Raw genomic sequence first — 18,578 nt, 5'->3', positions numbered from 1 at the left:
CATGAAATGAGGACTGGAGGAAAGGATGCTCCCAGTCTTCATTAGACTAAGATCCCGGGAGAGGATCCCCTCTCCTGTTTTTTGGGAGAGGACGGAAACCAGCCCAGAGAGCTGGAAAGGAGAAGGGACAAGGTGCTCGCGTAGGAGCACTCCTTGCCCTCACCCCTTTAGACCCTTTCACAATAGAGCCCTGGTAGGGAATGGTAGCTGGTTCCTTTTTGATTGCTTAAGATGAGATTAAGACACTAATCTTCCCAGGGGAGCAAACACTTTACCCACCTCTAGCAAACAAGAGTGCCCATGAAACAGTGCCTGGCTTTGGGTAAGAGCTGTTTCAAGAAATTGCTGCTGGCTTCTGCAACCCAAAGCAAGTTTTAAAGCAGGAACTGGTTTATGCAAACTTCCTGGACAAAAGCTCTGAGTATACATGATCCTTTCACCTCGGAACAACTTGTCCGTACCAGGTGTTTTCTTCTGTGATTTCTTAGCACTGACTGTATTAACTGCAGCCTTGGTGCAGGATCTCAGGCTGCTGGGGACACTGGTTAACGTATCACCAGCAATCGCTGCTGGAGATGAAGCAATAACAGTGAAAGGGAGGTGACTGGCAGAAATATCCTTGTGTGGGTGAGACCTTGCACATTCAATCTAAAAAAAACACTTCCCGATAATTTGCTTCCTTTAATAATTAAAAAAAAAAAAGCCTAAGAGGAGCCTTTAAAACTRGCCAAGAAACTTAACTTATTACTAACCTGCAACAAGATGTTGTCTTTAGACTAACGCCAGAAAAACTCTGAGAGCCACAGATGGACTGAAGTGCGGTATCAGGGCATCAAGGGGAGTTCCTCTGCAGTGTAGCTCTAAGGGAGAGCTTGTTATGAAGGTAAAAGAGCCCTTAGYAGAACAGGCAATTACATACATTATTGTGTCTGTTAGCCCTGATTCTGCAATGCAGAACCACATACCTGAAGCTTCTTCCTAGGATGGGACCTTACAATATCCGCTCCCCATCTGCTGGGGAACATGTGTAAGGATGTCCTTGTGAATCCGAGCCTGCTTACAATACTAGGCTTAGTAGAGCCCCAAAATCTCCAGTCAAGCAATATAGCCAGACTTTACTGATTAGATAGAAGTGGCCCCAATGATTCTGTGATCATCCAGCAGATATAAGCCATCGATATGGACATCTGTCCACAGCTTCATGTGCCTGGGATCCTTGTGAGTGCACTCAGCTTGCGCAGCAACAGGGAGGTGGAAGCTTTGGATCTTTTGCCTTTAGAAAGGGGGATGATAACTGAGCAGAGAGTACCATCCCATCAGTGGGGAGAACGGTACCTTTCTTCTGGTTCGGAATGGGCTTTCTGATGCTCCCATCAGGATGGGGGTGCTTTCGAGCTGCTGTGAGCCAAGGACACTGCAGCATTGCATACCCTCCTCTGGAAATATCCTGAAGGCAGAAGAGCCTTGCCTGCTTTCTGGCAAGGGTGTGAGCAGAGCAAGGGAAAAACAAGAGCCCAACAGTGAGGAAATGGGCTAGCACCTTCCTACACAACCTGCTGAGACTGAAGCTCCTTTCTGCACCGGCTGGTGCATAGCTTGAGTATACACTGAACTGTGGTGTGGATTTTTCCCCCCCAAGAAAAGCCTCCTAAGGTTAACATCACTGTGCTTCTGTGTGGGCAGTGGACACTCATGTTTTCAAACAGACTTGTTATCTGGCTGTCCTTCATCCTAGAGGACTTACTCTTAGGAATCTGCAACTGATTTCAGCAGCAGGCTGGTCAGGAAGGCAGACGTTTAAAGAAGGGCGAGCAGTGAAGTAGAACATCTCTTTAATCATTGTGCCTGGCACAGCATTCATAGGCCTCAGTTAAAATCGGCTTCCCCGCATAGCAGGTCTGGCATAAAATGTGTTGTGGAAGACAGCCACTGCTCCAGCATTGCTAAATAAGTTAGCCGGACTGCGCTAAGGTGAGCGACTTCTCCATGGTCGCCCAAGGGGGGTGGGAAAGGCCTGACACTTGCACACAAATCTCCCAAATCCCAGCTAGTGCCCATCATCTAAATCGGGCTGTTCCTTGTTGTCTTGTCTTGCGGATGACACCCTGCAGCAGACCCTGCGCTCCTTCCATGTATATTTGCATCTCTGTCAGGAAAAAAATGCCGTCATCTCGCCCTTTGCTTTTCCCAAGCCCTGGTCCAGAAGCACTGCAGCCTTGTGACGRGTAACTCCGGGAAGAGGTTCGTTACTCTGCTAGACCAGAAATGACAGCACCGGCATCCTGGAGGCAGCCCAGGCTGGGGATGTTATTGTATTTCCCCATGAAACCGAGAGGATCCCGTTCCTAGTTCCTCCTGGGTGCCTAACTTGACAATGGGCAACTTAAAAATCATACCTTCAGCGACTGCTCAAAATCAGGTCCTCGGGAGCCCTCTGAGAGCGTGTGCAGGCCTCACCAGCACAGTGAGCGACTGGTTTGCTGTACTAGAAAAACAAGTTCCCACCCCACTCAGCGAGAGAGGAGCTGATGTTGACGGAGCTGGCTCGGGACAGGGCACGTGTGGAACAACACGATGGAGAGGCTGCTGCTTCGTTAGCCCTCATAAAGCTGCAGAGGGCTGGTGCCATGGGCAGATGAGCGGTTGCCCAGGTTTTTCAGGGGTTCCACGTGTGCAACTGGGAAAATCTGGCCGTGAGGGTCCCGGTGGGACCCTGAGCTCCCGGGAGATGCTCGGCAGGCCCTAGTTGGGCGCTAAGGGGAAGGCTGTGCTTCTAGGTCCTTGAAAGGGAGCGCTTAWAACACCTCGCCGCTCTTGGTGAAAGCAGGCGGTATGTGAAATCCTCCCAGCCCTGAAGCCCCACAAAAAGCACAGGAGTGAGTGAGTGGGCTGAGAATACAACTTTCCCTCTGGTCTTTGCATGCAACTGTTATCTCCTAGGTCTATATTCTCAGCTGTACCTTTCCAGGGCTGCCAGACAGAAAACTGAAGAGCCCGAAAGCTACTTTAAATGCTTAGAGGCAGAGTCATCTGAGAAGCAGGAGGAGATCTCTCCTTCAGGAGAAAGAAGATGGTGTTAAGTTACATGGATGTTACATGGCCAAAACTCTGGAGGGAGATGAGGAAGGAGGTGAAATGCTGTCCTCCAGTGCTTTCCTTCCTCCCTTGTGTGTATTCCTTTCCTTATCCCACCTGGACTTGTGTGGTTTTCCCTGAGAGGGCTTGGATCAGTCCTGCTCCTTCCTTCCAGGCTGCCTGGGCTCTGCCCGCTCTCAGTTGAGTCACCTGAGACTAGGCTGGTTTCTCTCCCCAGAGCATTCGTTAGCTAAGCTACGCCTATAAGTCATGGCAGGCAGGCAATTTTTTCCTCCRCATTTACAGCCAGACCTGGGGAATATGTCTGCACCCAGAAGCCTAGGTGCTGCAATCATCTGCAAAGCGTGACTAGGGTCTGAACTAAGCGTCTGGACAAAGCGTGAAACAAAGCAAAACCAACACGTATTGTGTGAAGAAACAAGGTGGGGTGGGGAGAGCTGGCTCCACCGAGTGCCCCGGGTCGGTGCCCCGCGGGAGAACAACGTATTGTGAGGGGGTCGCATGCGGCGCCTGTGCAAAGAATGGTCATCCCGGTTCTGGGTGTTCCTCCGTGCTTATTATGGGCTGTTGTTCACCAGCCCCACATCAGTGTGCCCGGGCCTTCTCGGTGCTCGGTTCGGGGTAGCGCGCATCGTCCTGGGGCATCTGCAGGGGGCTGAGGAAGAGCCAGCACTTCACCTCTCCCACCAAATGCCTGCCCTTAACTGTGGTCAAGGTAGGCTGCAACACACTTTTCTCCTAACATGGCTGGTTATGGAGCTCCTATGGAGCATCTTCGGAGAGAAGCAGACACGGAAGTAGGAAAAGGTTTTCTCTTAAGACCTGAACGTTGGCTCAGGAGTTGGTGGGGTGGAAGAGGGGAGGCCATTCGGAGTCACCTGTGGCAGAGAGCTCCGCAAAGACAGGCTGCGGTGGGACAGATGGATGTTTGGTGTCAAATGAGCAGGAGGAGCGAGGAAGGAGAGGGCTGCGATGCTGTGTCACAGGAGGAGAAACACAAGTTCTGCACGGCTCGTAGGCAGCCGTGACCAGAAGAATGGGTAAAGAAGGTCCAAAGTGTCTGTTCTGACCTTATTGGGAGGGGAATTTTCCCTGGAGAACTTCGCTTGATCTTTTTCCTTAGACTCTTTTTTTTTTCTTTTTTTTCCATCCTCTTGTCTGTATATTTTCACCATTGGTAACAGATATGTCATGAAAAGAGGTGATGGGGAGGAAGGGGGGGATCGAAGAACTAAGCCCCCAAAGAGGAGGAGACTTTTGCCCCGTTTTGGAAATAATAATGAACATCGCAATTTTCTGTGCAAAAAGGGAATCTGGGAAAGAAGTAATACCCTTTTGGAATACTTTAATGGAGGATTGCGAGTGACTTGGATGACAACCACCCTGTTCAAAAGAAAGGGGTGGGGAGCTGCGGTTAACTCTTCAAACACAGTTTGTCTAAATTGCCCTTCTTGGTTTTGACTTAAGCTGGGCGACGCTAAGCTTGCCGGTCTGGTCTCAGCTGAGCCCAGCAGCAGGAGGCCAGTGATGCAGTTTGGGGAGCACGGCTGCTGGCCCCTGTGTTACTTAGGGTTGGTATTTGGGGTCTTGCTGTGCTGGATCTGCTTCCCCAAAAGCCTGCGCGGCAAGGCAGCCGGCAGGGACGCCAGGGCAGCAGGGGAATGACGTGCTCCCAAAACATGCAGCATGCTTAGCTGGGGCCTGGCCTGTTTGGGAGGCCAGTGACGTTTGCTTAACCGCTTCTAGCACTGTAATGGGAACGCTGTGACCTCCCTGCTTGCCACCGTGCCCTGTGACGAGCAAGAAATCGAGGGTATTGCGGGATCCTCAACTAGGAGCGGAAACCTGACGTTTTAACACTTAACATCTGTTGCTGTTCCCGAGATCTGCAATACAAACCTGCAAAGAACTGTCTCTTGGATTTAAGCTCTCTGCTACCTAATCTATTTGATCCATGGGACTGTGGTTTGTTTTTTTTTTTTTAAGMTTTTAGTACTTGCTTAAAGTGCCAAGATCTCTCTGCTGGCATAACATTCGGGGGGTTCTGTATCGTCTTTGGAAATTGGTGCTCTGACATTGCACAGTGCAAAAAGATGGTGCATGGAAGCTCATTTATGTGTATATTAATCTGCCATTTATGTCGTAACGCTGGGTCATACGAAGTTTGTGATAACATTCAGATGTCCATCATGAACTGAAAATTATACCCAGATTCCTTAATCTTTAATTTGGCCACATAACTTTATCTCCAACCCTCATTATACTAGGCAATACTCAACTCCTGCTAGTAGATAGATCTGTCTTTGACTCCGTAGATCCAAGCATAAAACTTCCCATTTCAGACGGCAGCGCCGGGTACCTGTGCCCCGGCTGCCTCTCGTCCTGAGTGCCCCCGCAGAGGCTGGCCGGGCCAGGCTGGCCCTGAATYGCCGAGACTTCGGAACAGGGCTCCCGTGGTTTCTCGTGCTGAAATTGGTAACTGGTCAAACAGCGTAGGCTGCGCAGCCCTTCCTGCTGCTTGCGTGAGAGATGCAACCCCATTTTTGCAGAAAATGCAAAACGCTGCAGGGAACTGGAGCAGTGCTGGGGTTTATGCCAGTTCGGGAGCATGCCGTTGGAGGCAGCGCGCTCCTGCCTGCAGGAGGACCGTGGAAGAGGGCCTGGCAGTTTTGCAGGCCCAGCAGCAGTGGCCTGGCTGCTGGAGTGTTGCTGCAGGCACGCTGGCCTGGGCAAGGGCAAAGAGTGCTGCCCCATGGCTAGGGAGCAGCTCCGGGAAGGTGCAGGGGACGTGCTTCGCACATGCACCAGTGCTAGTCTGTCCCCATTTTAACTTCAGGTGATGAAGTCCTTAGCTGTTTCTGATGGTTTAAGGGAGGGTCCAAGGATGTTTGCTTGCAAGCTAACTTGTGTTCAGCCTATCTAACRCTGACCTGCTTTGCAATCAGCCCAGGAGTACCTGTGCTTCTCTATCTTTAGTACTATAAAACTATCTCAGGCCTCTTTTATCTGCTGTATCGGATGCTCTCAAGAACACACTTCTAAGCTGCTAATGTTTACTTTTTATTTAGAGATGTCTTTATGCCCAGCCCGATGCTGGATATTTATTGCTTCCCTCAAGTGTGTGCTGAGCCTGCTCCTGCCCCACCACCTCAGGCCTATCTTCTCTGTCTCTTCCTGAGCTTGGAATGAGCCTGTGTATGCCAGGTTTCAGCAYGTAAGACCACAGATATGAAAAGCCTGTTTGAAAGTCCCTCAGGATGGGTAGTTTCCTAAACACAAAGTCTACATCTGTCCTTGATAGAGATGCCTAAGCAGGAGGACACCTCCGAAGAGTGTGCCCAGGTGGGATTTGGAAGTGAACAAAGCATCAAGAGACTGCTTTAGGAGGAGATACCTGTCAGAGAAGAGGATTTCTATGGGCTTGCTTTCTGCAAGGTCACCCCAGGGCTAAGCTGGGGACACCACTGACGGGCTTTCTCTCCTGCATTATTTTTTTTTTAATTTTAGTGTTTTAGGCATGCATCAGCTGCATTTTCCTTAGGACAGGGTTTTTATTAAAACTCTGATTGGGCAAAWAAACCTAGCCAGTAACCTTCTAAACCAGAGGAATGTTTTCTAGGCTTGCAGCCTTCCTAAGGGCTGAAGTCTCTGCTCTACACAAGGCCTTGACTAAGATCTGCTCCTGACGTACACTTAAGCTAGGAATATACTGAGAGCAAACATGTGAAACAAGATGTTACCAGTATTGCAGGTCAGAAGCAACTGATTGGTCTTAAGGTAAAAATGTATAGATTCAAGCTATGGGTCATACCTTTAGGGTTCCTCTCTTATTTATCTTTTTTGGAGTAGAAAAATGAAGCATTTAATTCTTTGCAAACAGATTTTAATAAGTTCCGTAGAACCATTCTTACCAGAGCAAACGTATCAAACCACTTAATCGTTCCCAGTACTAGCAGAAATACACAGCATCTTTTGTTGTGGGAAAATCATTTCTCGGGGGAAGCTAATTCTGAGTTCAAGTAGCTGAACCACCATTCACTTTCTTCTCTAGCGCTCTGGCCACTGCTGCTTTTCCAAGAACTCTTCTAGCAAAAGCAGCAGAGAGCTCAATTTTAGATTAAAAAAACACATCTGTGTTGGTTTTGGAGGGCTTTCCTCAGAGACCTGGCAAAAGCACCACCCAGTAAAAACATAAGGGGCAGTTCTCCTCTTGCTTTAGCTCTCCTTAAAGGGTGACTAATACATTAGGAGGGATTAAAGAGCTCCTAAAGGGTAGAGACCCGCTTCTAGCAGATGCCCAGTAAGTGTTTAGTTTGAGGATAGCAATGCAGCAGTGGAAACTTAGAAAGCTTTATTAAGCCTCAGATCTAGTACCTGCAGCGACGCACAGGAGGCTTATCAACTCCCTTGGACAGCCGCTCAGGGACTCCGTGACTGTTTTTTGGTAAAAGCACGTTCTATATTAAGTTAATTAGCTTTATATATGAAAAGTTCAGATTAAGAAGAGGWCATTGCTTTGACTTGGCTCTGCAGGCAGACAGTCACCATTCAGTCACGCCTCAGGAAATGATCTTCAGTTCTGGTTTGGATTCTTCCAGGGCTCTTAGTTCATCATCCATTTCCGAACTCCAGAAAATGTCATACAAACTAAACCAAAACAAAAAGGCAAGATGGTTAAGTGAGCACCTTGGCCATTAAGGAAAGAGGGCAGAAAGGCACACAAATCGCCTTTATGGAAAGATCACGTAAGAGCAGGGGCCCAGCTCGACTGAATCATCTGGCCCAGCAGCCAACAACATGCCCATATCATCCCTCCCAGCCATCCCCCCTTCATGACTGTTGGGCCCTGGACACTTAAGTGGATTAAGCCACCAAGTCACGTCCCCTGGAAGGGACAGGGAGTTTCTGTGACATGCAAATGGTGTTTGACTCTCTCTGGGGTCACCGGCCGCCTTTTGGAGGCAACCCTAGAGCAGTTCATGCTTGCTGTCCTCTTCCCCCCACGCCTTGTCTCCCTGGAGCTTGCTGCCTGCCCGAGGGAACTGAAAGCAAAACCAGCAACGTGGCTCACATTATCTGCTGCAACTTGCAGTTTGGATTCCTCAAGGCTTCGCAGATCTTCCTCATGCCCTCGTCTTCCAGAGTGTTGTAGCTCAGGTCCAGCTCTGTAAGACACTGTTTGGTGACGATGATCGTGGCGAGAGTCGCGCAGCAGGCTGCTGTGAGATCGCAGTTACCCAGCCTGCAGGGAAGAGAGGCCGACGCAGTGAGTGCTGGCTCTAGCCAAGCAGCCCGAACTCGGGCAGCAGGCAGCGATACCCCTGCTGCAGACCAGGGAGCCTCGTTAGGCTGCTATCTTGGAGACTTCTGCAGGTGGTTTTCGCATGAAGGATATGCTCTGAAGACAGCAGTCCTCTTGGTGACCGATGGACACCTGAGGAGGTCTTCCCTAAAGCTTAACTGTGTTGCTGCATGGGGTAGAAGGAAGCATAAGATGATACTCTCAGTTTCAACATCATGCTCAATATTCTCTTGATGCTTATGAAGAGAATGCAATGAATCTAGCAAGATGTCAGTATCTAATATTTCTCATAATACAACATGTATTTTGCCACTGTGTCTTCAGCAGGCTGTGTAAGAGGGAGAGAAAGGTCAGAGGCCTAAAATATAGTGTGTGCTAGTTAAAGTCTGCAAGAGATGTGTTGAGAGAGTGTGGTGGAGGGAGGGGAAGAGCAGAATGACCAAATGCCCCAGCGTTAGCACGTAGCAGCCCAGCRCCAGCTCAGCAAGGACAGAATGGGCAAACGGAGAGGAACAGGATCACTCCATTTGCAGAAGGGAAAGAAAGGGCTTATTTTTAAACAGTCTTGTGTCACTCARAGCGTCCTAATCTAAGGAAATGGCACATCCTTCCCTAATTCAGGGGGTGGGAACCCACTAGCCTATGTTCCTATATAGACTGCTAGAACARAAGAAGGATGAGGTGGAGGAGACTAAACATTAGTAATCACAGATTCCCTCAAGCTGTTTAAAGCAAGAGAGGGAGTGAGGCAGTGACTGGGGAAACAGTGGAATAGTGATCCTGATGGTACTTATGGTATAGTTTAAACTGACCATAAAGTAATCTGAAGTTTATTACTCCTGAGATGGACATGTACACCAATTTATGTAAAGCACCTCTATGAAAAGGGCAACTGAGGCCTCTCAGTTAAGAACAAGCGGCTTTAGTCGGTCAGCAAAAATATCCTTCTGGGCAGAGGCTTCAAGTCTTATCTATGTCTCCCAGGACCTGTCCATTTAACTCACTTATTGCGCTTGTAGGGCACTGGAGTGCAGCTCCAGGCCTCTGGCAGGAATTCATGTGCTAGACCAGGACTAGCAGTTTCTCTGGCTCAGTAACTCATCTGAAAGAGGCCTGTGAACAAGTTTGGATAAGGATGCAGAAAACTCTTCAGAAAGCTGTTTGCAAAACAGCCTTTCCCAAAGCAAGCTCCTTCCAGCCTGCCCATGCCTTGCTTTAGATCCCAAAAGTATGGTGCACCATGAACTTCCAGCTCTGCCCCTGGGAGAGAGCCTGTGGAAGGCTATCGATGCACCATCGCATTGGTGGCAGGCTGTACCTGCAAGGGACTGTGAGTGACAGCGTGTGCAGTTGTATCAGRCAGTTGTGGCTTCTAGATGGGATTGGTGTGATTAAATATCAATTTGTGGTATGAACCGTCTCCTGTATGCAAAAAATACTACGCTACCGCCTATCGCTACCCCTCTCCGCATGTTGTTCTTGGCAGGGCAACGCACCAGTAGATGAGAAGACCCCTGAGGGTGCACCTTACCACAGGGACTGGATGTTGCAGTTTGGGTGCAGCAGCCCTTCGCGCAGGAGTTCGACGCCTGCATCTCCCAACTTGTTCTCGCCGATGTGCAGCACTTTCAGGTGGGTGTTCACGCTGAGAGCAGAGCTGACTGCCTTGCAGCAAGCAGTCGTGAGCCCACACTCTCTAACCCTGTAAGGCAAGAATAAAGTGAGAACTCCAGGGATCTGCAGAATATCAGCCACTGCTCTTTTTTTTTCCATGTTGGCTTCACAGGAGCCAGGACAGTAAGCACAAACTAACTGAAGCCCTCCCAAAATCACAGCACTTCTCTCAACCCCTCTGTCCAGCCCAATCCTTTCCAAGCATCACTTCTCCTACTGTTTACATTTAGGATGTCTGTCTCAGAGACTGCATCTAGGAAGGACACCTGCCCATAAAGGATGGGAACAGACTCTTGATTGGAGGTGAAATGTGCTGCTCTCGCAGTCACCTTGGCTCCACCATTTCACCCTCAGGGCACCTCATAAATTCCCAAGTCCCTGGAGGCAGGGGAAGAACCCAGATGTGGGAGCTGAGCTTGCAGGGTAGGAAAACTAAGGTTTTTTCAGGTTCTATATGAAAGGACAGTTCTCTCCAGATCATGTTATGCCAGACCATTGCAATCTAAAAGGTAACACTGTCAGTAGAGAAGCTGCTGAGCAAGGTTTATGTCACTGAAATCGTCTCTRGTTAGACTTAGATTGTAAAGTGGGCACCACAGGTTTCAGTGCTGACTCTTTTCCAGTCCTTCTGAGAAGAAGTGATTGTACGCTTCATCRACTGCCTCTTTTGCTTAGAGCTACAGCTTTTCATGGAAAGAGTTTGTTTCCCTTCTCCTTCAGAAGGAAAACATGTACCTGAAGATACAGTACTTGAAATACAAGCTTTCCAGTTTTGGCATATCAATGAGAGAGCTTGGATTCCAGGAGAGAACCTGAGATATCTGATGACAGTGTTCATTTYGCTATTGCATGACACCTTTTAAGTGTCTTGCACAAAATCTCTAAGTTGCTSTTTGTGGCACAATGAAATATATTAGATGAAAGCTTTTAAAGTGATGCTTGGTTCCCTATTGCTTATAGCAAGGTGACCACGGGGCAGATTTTCAAAGCATCTTGGAGTTCAGAAAYACAAATCCCCTTAGATCTGCACATCTTTTAGGTAACAATCTGCATGAGCTCTCTGTGGGATCATCACAACTGAGGATTTACTTAGCGGGCCTTACTTCACCTCTATCTATCTTTAGTAAGGTCTCGAAGAAGGCAGCAGAGATGTGAAACCTCACAGCAGCTCACCATAGCTCCTGGAGTTCAGCTTTGGGATCCTTGAGTGCCTGACACAGTATTTCCATGCCCGAGTCTCTCAGGTTGTTGTCTATCAGACTTATCTCTGTGAGAGTCTCTTTTGTACTGATGACTCTGGAGAGATCTTTACAGCTAACACTTGTGAGATCGCAGTCCCATAACCTGCAGGGAAAAAAAACAAAATATTATTTTCCCCCCAAGAATTACTTACATCAGAACAGAGTCCTCTTTCAGTGTTCTGAATTTCTGGTTTTAGCATCTCAGTTTCTTCTRCCCTTTAAGAAACCCACTTATGTATCATAGCACAGAGTTTTCTCTGGCTTTCTCCCTACTTTCCATCCTTCACACTGGAAGTTCTGTTTTTAACACAGAAAGAATATGAACATGCAGTTCTGGTAGGTGGATATCTCATCAGGAATACAGGCCGTTGCCATAATAAACTTTCATCCACCCTCTCCCCACTATTTGATCCAAGTGGTTTCAGTGCTGTCCTGCCTGCTCATAGGAAAAGACATAGCGTCCTCTGCTTTTGTTCTGAGGTATAACTTACCTGGGGTAGAGATACCCTTGTTTCACTAGGGGGTGTAACTGAGCAACTTCCTTACCAGTTAGGAACAGACCAGCAATAAAATGTAGATAGCTCAGAGGGATTTAGGCTTTAAGACTCTAAACTCTGCCTTCCCTTACCATAGCTTCTGAATTTTACAGTTGGGATGCAGCAGTCCTTGGCACAGCAGAGCCAGACCAGAGTCCCCGATCTTGTTATCCCCCACGGACAGATCTATCAGGGATGACTTGTTACTGAGGACAGCGCTAATATCCCGACAACTGTCGCTGGTTATTCCACAGTTCTCCAGGCTGCAGAAATAAGCATAGTTTGAGTTTCTTCGCTGGACATGCAATATCAGACACAGTTCACCACCCTGAATTCAGACTGAGAAAGGGCTATGGAATGGTCTCTTGCTGCAAACCAGTGCAGCTCAGCTGGACGTTGCTGGAGCTCCGCAAGGCTGAGAGATGAGCCAGATATCCCAGCAGGGCTCTGAGGCCATACACCTCTCCCGTAGTCCATGAGGCTGTAGTGCGCTTTAAAATCCAACCTACCATTCATACACATCAATGCAAGGATTGCTTTTGTCAACTCTGCTTTTATATTGACCGTCTTTTTTAAGAGAAACTCTTGGATGTATCACACAGTGAGTCCCTGGCAGCCACAAGCCCAGCCAGGACTTGGGGAATGAAGGAGCCACTGGCTGCTGCAGAGCCCTGGAGCCTCCGCGCAGCTGGACTTGGCTCCCCAGAGACACACAGGGCAGGCTCTGCCGTCTCTGCTCCTCCGGCCAGGCTGGGCTGAAGCATGCGAGCAAGATAAGCTGAATCGTGCTTCTGCCTTAAGCCCTTCCAGGGGCTTTGCCCCAGCCTAGTGGTCAAGACCAGCCTCTTGTTTTGAAGACAAATATGGATCTGAATCAAAATACCCAACTGGCTGGCAACTCGGGGCACAAGAGCTAGAGCCACTGCCTGTGAGTGCTCCTCCGCTCTCAGATACTAGCGAGCGGTCGCTCCTTGTGATTGCAACTTTAACCTGGGGCACACGCTCTCACTCTATCAGTAGATGTAAGAGTGAACTCAAAATCACATGCTAAAAAAAGCTTTAAAAAATCCTCAGAGCCCCTGATATGTTTGTAGTTTCTACAGTTACAGAAGTTTGAGCCAGCAAAAAGCCATCCTAAATTTTAAAGCATTCCTGACAACAAATTCTCCTGTTTTACGCATGGTAGGAATAGCAGCAGGATTAGCTGCAGTTAGAGATGACCAGCTCTTCCTTACTGTAGTAGCTCTAAGTCGCATCTTGCTTCCACCAGTCCCCGGCAGAGCTGTTTCACAGCYGTATCTCCCAATGTGTTGTTACTTAGGCTGAGCTCCTTCAGGGTGGGCTTGGTTTGCAGAGCAGCATTGAGAGCTTCCACGATATCAGCTGTGAGTTCACAGTATTCCAGCCTGTGAGGAGAAAGGAAATCCAAGGAAAAACAACTGTCTTTACTATATCCTGCTACCTGCATGACGTTAGCTATGCAAAGGGCGTGTTAGCCAGGGCAGAAAACTTGCCATTTGGGCCTATGAATTGAGACCAGGCGATACATGAAAATAAAGATAACCGTAAGCAGACTTTAGCCACTAGTTCTTAACAGCATCTCCCTGCTCATTTCAGAGGGCAGGATTTCTTGAACTGGACCTCAGGGGACCCATACAGGACTAACTGCTTACTCCACTTTTTATGCTGGTCCTTCTCTAAAGCAATGCAGAGATGAATGAGTCCTGAATTGCAACACAAGGCACAACCCTCGCTACCGGGCCTTCCTGAGAGGAGCTGTACTTCGCCAGTTGGAGGCCACTTACAGGCTCGGGTCCAGCTCAGCCATAAAACGAGCACCAAGCGCAGCAGAATCAGACTTCTCTTTGGAGTCGGGCAGGTCTTGCATTAACAGCCACCACTGCCAAGTGGGCTAAGCAAGGCCTCCAGGAATAGAGGCTGAGCTCTTACAGATCCTCTGGACTGCTTAACAGGGATAAGTATGACCCACATTCAGATATAAGAGGAAGRAAATCCAATTCTGGCAGCAACGCTCCTGCTTGTCTCAAGGTCAAGACAAGGAGACAAGCGCGAACTGTCTGATGACCAAAGAAAACCAGTTTCTAGGAAAGCACCAAGACAACCAGTGACTACTTACTGCAACTTCTGTAGCTTGCAGTTGGGGTTCATGAGCCCTTGACACAGCACCTTTACGCCAGCAGTTCCAAGTCTGTTATCGCCCACGTGCAGCTCTGTCAGCGAGGGCTGTGCGCTGAGGACAGAGCGGAGAGTCTCGCAGCTGGCACTCGTTAGATTGCAGTTTTGCAGCCTGCAGGAGAGAAGCAATGCRGGTGAGAGAATTGCATCCCCAGAATTCGCGGAGGCTCCTCTCAGGGAAGTTCATCTGCTGAGGTTTGGCTTCGGAAAGACTGYGGTACCAGCAGTAACTTGCTCTTAACCCTCTAGAAAGCAGTATATCCAGGTAAGTACTCTTATTTTACAGGCGTCCCAAAATATTTTGAGAGTTAATGTTATACCTGTAGCACTAAAAGTGGCTCCCATATTTCTTTAAAAGTAATTGCTCATATAGCATCTCTAGCAGCAGGATCCTCCCTACATTAAATAGCAACACAACTGCTTTATAGCAGTGTTTTAATCAGCGTGAGGCTTATCCCAGAGAGAAAGCAAGGGCATTTTACAATTCCTTGGTCCCCTGGAGAGGTGATCAAGAGCAGCTAAAAGTAAAAAAACTAGGCCAAACTGGCTTAAATCTCTGGATATCATGTAGAAGCTCTGTGGTGTATTGCAAGAGGGATCTATGAAGCAGGTGATCCTTCRGTACTCTGGCTGAGAGAAGTTGCATAGGAACTGTGATAGTATTGCTATGGGGCGTTCAGAGTTATCAGACATGACTACGGAGAAGTGTTGTGCATGGTGGCAGTAAATGTGGCTTGGTTTTGATTGCTCCTTTTTTCCTAAGACACCTTACCAGAGCCCCAAAATGAACAAACATAAGTGTGTTCTTATAGGAATGAAACAGCCTAACTCCAGAGAGAGAGTTATGAATGTTACTTAGGGCTCTGGAGAAATTTGGGTCTTAGAAGGACCTTAAGAAGGGGTCCTGAAGAAGGACTTGTGTTACTCTTGTAGTACCGCATATCACAGTTATTTCTTGAAGGCTCATCTCAGATAAAGTTTGTTGATTTTTATGAGGTAGGGTCATGAGAAGACTAGACCCACCTCAGGAGTTAGAGGACTCCATCCTGCAGAAGAGATCCTAGACAGAGGAGGCAGCATCTCCTTGAGGGTCTTTGAAGAGCAGAGGCAGCAACCACTGGCCTTGACCAAAGTTCTTGCAGGCACAGCTGAGCTACAGGGCTTGCTGAGGGAAGCCCGCAGAGAGCTACCTCCAGTGCTGTAATCTGGCTCTGGCGCCTCTGCAGAAAGTGCTGGCCTGAATCAAGTCTCAGTTCTAACCTTTGCCCAACTGAGAAGACAAGACTTGTGGCAGAGCCAGTCTGGTAGCGTGCAGAAAGACTGACAGCTCTTGAAATGCTAAGAGCTCACGAGAAAACCCCTCTGCTTGGCTGCTAGAGAAAGGAGTAAGCAAACAACTAGACGGCTAAATCCTGCGCTAGTAACTGGCAGAAGAGATTTCTGGAAAATCCTCTGGGTGGGGGGGGAGAGAGATTTGTGAAAATGTCAGGTATGTGCTAATGGCAGAGTGGGGCCTTCTGTGGTCTTCCTCTTCTTTAAACAGGCCTAAAGAGTTAATCCAACTGTCTGTGGCTGGGCAAGATCAGCTACCTCCTCTAAAGCCTTAGCTTGGCTGGGAAAACCCTACCTCTCCTTCTCTTCATGCTGGAGGACAAAAACAGAYGATAGAGTCTTCCAGTAAATACACTGGCTAGATAAAAGCTTCTGGGGTTTTCTGAACATCTGACCTAGGTTATTGCTGATACACACTGGCGGGGCTCTGCTACTAGGATCACGTATTGGCTTGCTTTGTGACTTTAGCTGCAGCACACTGAAAGCACGTTAGACGAGAACATCAGAGCAAGAGAATCAGTAAAGTTTTACCATAATTTCTGCAAGCTACAGCTTGGCGTCAGCAACCCTTTAGACAGGTATTCGATGCCCACATCTCCCAGCTCGTTGTTGTTCAGCTTCAGCTCTGTGAGGGACGGATTCGTATTAATGACGGAGGAGATATCCTTGCAGTTGCTACTGGAGAGATTGCAGTCATCCAGCCTGAAAGAGGAGGAGAGAGGAAGCGCGTTAGTCCCAAGTTTGCTCTGTTCTCTCTAGCTGAAGCAAGCAGGTGATTTACGCCTCCTTAGTCCCTGGAACGCCTCTGTAAGTACGTGTGTGGTTTGTTGGGCAATGTATGGCCCAGTCCACTAATTTGAAGGGGCAGAAGAAAGGCTTTCTCTGCAGGGTTCTGGTTCAGGTGGTGCTGGAGGGCAGTCCCACCAGCCACAGGCCTCTACTGTGCTGTGCAGAAGGGGGCAAGTGACTCAAGTCTTCTGCTCAAGCAGGGCTTCAACCTGAGGATGTATCTTCACTTAAACTTCTCTAATGACAAACCACCCAGTGTCTGAGGCCACATCCAACCTGAGGCCCGGAGGGCAATTTATAGGCTGTCAGACGGGTTGTGCACTAAGACTAGATAAACCAGGTCTGTAGCCAGGCTTCCCAACCCCAGAGACACCCATTGGTAACTTGTTCTCATACAGGTGAGTCATGCGCTCTTCATGGCCTCTCTCTGGTGTGACTTCCAGTCTGCAGCAGATCTGCACTGCGATAGGGGCTTCTCTCTCTCCAAGTCAGGATTTTTTTTAGGCGCTGCTAAATTGCGAGAGGGGCAGAGGGAAGACATCAAATTGGAAGGAGAGTCAAGGAAAAGAGTGGGAGCCAGGGACAGGGCAGGAGAGACACAGGGGAAAAGGAAGATGTCCTGCAGAACCTGCCAGCCCCAGGCACAGTCCCAGCCAGGACTGCTAGAAGTTGTCTGTGCCCGGTCATTTCTCCTCAGGCAGCCGGATGAAAACTGCAGTCGTGTTTAACACCTTTCAACATCGGGTGGAACAAGCCCTGCTGCAGCCACTCTCCTCCACCATGTCTTGAGCAGCCCAGCCTCTGCTCAGGGAACAACCATCCCGGTTGCGGGCACACTGCCTTCTGGTTCCCAAGGCAGACCTCAGGAAGTCACAGTTCAACAACACTGAGTCTTGCTACTAAAATGCATTCTGTCTTGTATCTCTTCTCACAGGAGAAAAACTGAAGTATTGCTTAGAAGAGACTATATGCAGCTAGTTACTACCTGATGGTTTTGCAGGATTTCATGGTGGAAAGAAGCTCAGCCCATCGAGATGGGTTCATCTCCTCGCACTGGATGTCAAGTTCCATTTTGAAATTGGAGGTAAGATCTGAAAATTTAAAACCAAGTTGTTACTTTTTCCATGGACAGGGAAAGATCTATCGCGGGGACCAGGAAGGTGCAACTCCCCAGCGCGCCAGCCAGCATCAGATCCCCCCCAGTGAAATTGGGCTAATGAGTAACATTGTGTGAGGCACTTGCAACTGCAGTCACATGCTGTGCAGGGGCCACGTGCCTTGTCCATGCTTCAAAATGCAACAAAAGCTTACAGGAGTCAGGTTTTGGCAATTCTTTCATAATCACAGAATGAATGCTTGTATACGAGGAGCAGAACATGTGCTTATAGAAGAAATGTTCCTCCATGTTTTGATACTTGGACTTTAAAAAGTTACTCTGGTTGGGCAAACCTGAATAGAGGGAATCTAGGAAACGGTAATTTTTTTGCTCTGCAGTCGCACTGCATTACTGAACTATCTGTACACAGTGCCTTATAGAGCAGCTACAGATAAATAGGCATAAAAATATGCCAAGGCCGATAGCTGAGCTCTAGCCTGAGCCTCGCAGTCCAGCTGCCTGATCCATTAACCCTCCCGTGCTGCAGCGGGCAGCAGGGCCGCTCGGCCCAGCTCTAAAGCGGCGCTGGGCAATGTTATTTATGCTGCTACTTCAGCTACGCCCCCATCGGGGGCTCGTGTGGACCCTTCCCAGGAAGGGCAGGTGAAAGGGTATGGACGGTATCACAGCCAGGGCCCTGCTGGGTGATGAATGCAGTCTTGGGTGTCTCAGCCTTGCTAACGTGACTCAGACCAGAGGATATTTGTTTTAAGAAAAAATAAAAATCACACTGGAATGAGTCAGAAGAAGCGGGCATTGCTGACCGCACTTCATCACCGCCTTCCCCCCTCGGTCACCAGTAAGAATTTCTCCGTGGGCACAAGCCGGGGGTCCCAAACCGGGATTTGCACGCAGGCGAGTCTGGCAGCATACCGGGTGTCGCCCCCCGCGAAGCCCTCGGCCGGGCCAGGGGAGGAAGGAGGCGGGTCCCTAGCCTCAGTCCCATAGAGGTGCCACTCTCTGCATGAGGGGAGGAAGAAGGAAGGGCTGTTTTTTCCTTTTTTTCCCCTTCCCCTGAGCTCTGCCCCTTCCTGCAAGCCGAGGAAGGGACCCGTCGGGGAGCAGCAGCAGCTCGGTTTCTCGCCGCCGGGCGCTCTGCTGCCCCTCTCCCGCTCGCCCCGTTCTGGTGAACTGCCTCCTCCCGCTATAAGGGGTTCCCCCCCCCTTTCTCCCGCTAGGCTGCAGCTAAGACCTAACTCCAGAATGGCCTAGGCTTTGCCTAGATTATCTAAATTTACAGGAACTGGACTAGCTCG

At 49.0% G+C, this 18,578-nt stretch overlaps 1 protein-coding gene across 2 annotated transcripts in view; it reads right to left on the bottom strand.

The window, feature by feature from the left end:
- Positions 1-6,962: 6,962 nt before the first annotated feature.
- Positions 6,963-18,578, bottom strand: part of RNH1 (ribonuclease/angiogenin inhibitor 1) — a 12,844-nt gene continuing 1,228 nt past the window's right edge. Inside the window, exons 1-10 of one of the 2 annotated variants that reach the window (XM_026059143.1) lie at positions 18,196-18,283; positions 17,152-17,257; positions 15,909-16,079; positions 13,987-14,157; positions 13,085-13,255; positions 11,942-12,112; positions 11,246-11,416; positions 9,930-10,100; positions 8,168-8,338; positions 6,963-7,743 (exon numbers count right to left, since the gene is read on the bottom strand). In XM_026059143.1, coding sequence (XP_025914928.1) covers positions 7,656-7,743; positions 8,168-8,338; positions 9,930-10,100; positions 11,246-11,416; positions 11,942-12,112; positions 13,085-13,255; positions 13,987-14,157; positions 15,909-16,079; positions 17,152-17,257; positions 18,196-18,268 — 1,464 coding nt within the window. In that variant the 5' untranslated portion in view covers positions 18,269-18,283 and the 3' untranslated portion in view covers positions 6,963-7,655. Of the gene's footprint in view, positions 7,744-8,167; positions 8,339-9,929; positions 10,101-11,245; positions 11,417-11,941; positions 12,113-13,084; positions 13,256-13,986; positions 14,158-15,908; positions 16,080-17,151; positions 17,258-18,195; positions 18,284-18,578 lie in introns of those variants that run through there. The other variant, XM_026059145.1, reaches the window with a different exon arrangement.

Source organism: Apteryx rowi, unplaced genomic scaffold, assembly GCF_003343035.1.
Source record: "Apteryx rowi isolate R43461 unplaced genomic scaffold, aptRow1 scaffold_152, whole genome shotgun sequence".
NCBI classification, from domain to species: Eukaryota; Metazoa; Chordata; class Aves; order Apterygiformes; family Apterygidae; genus Apteryx; species Apteryx rowi.
The sequence above is the reverse complement of the archived record's forward strand: the minus strand, read 5'-3'. Positions and strand labels throughout refer to the sequence as shown.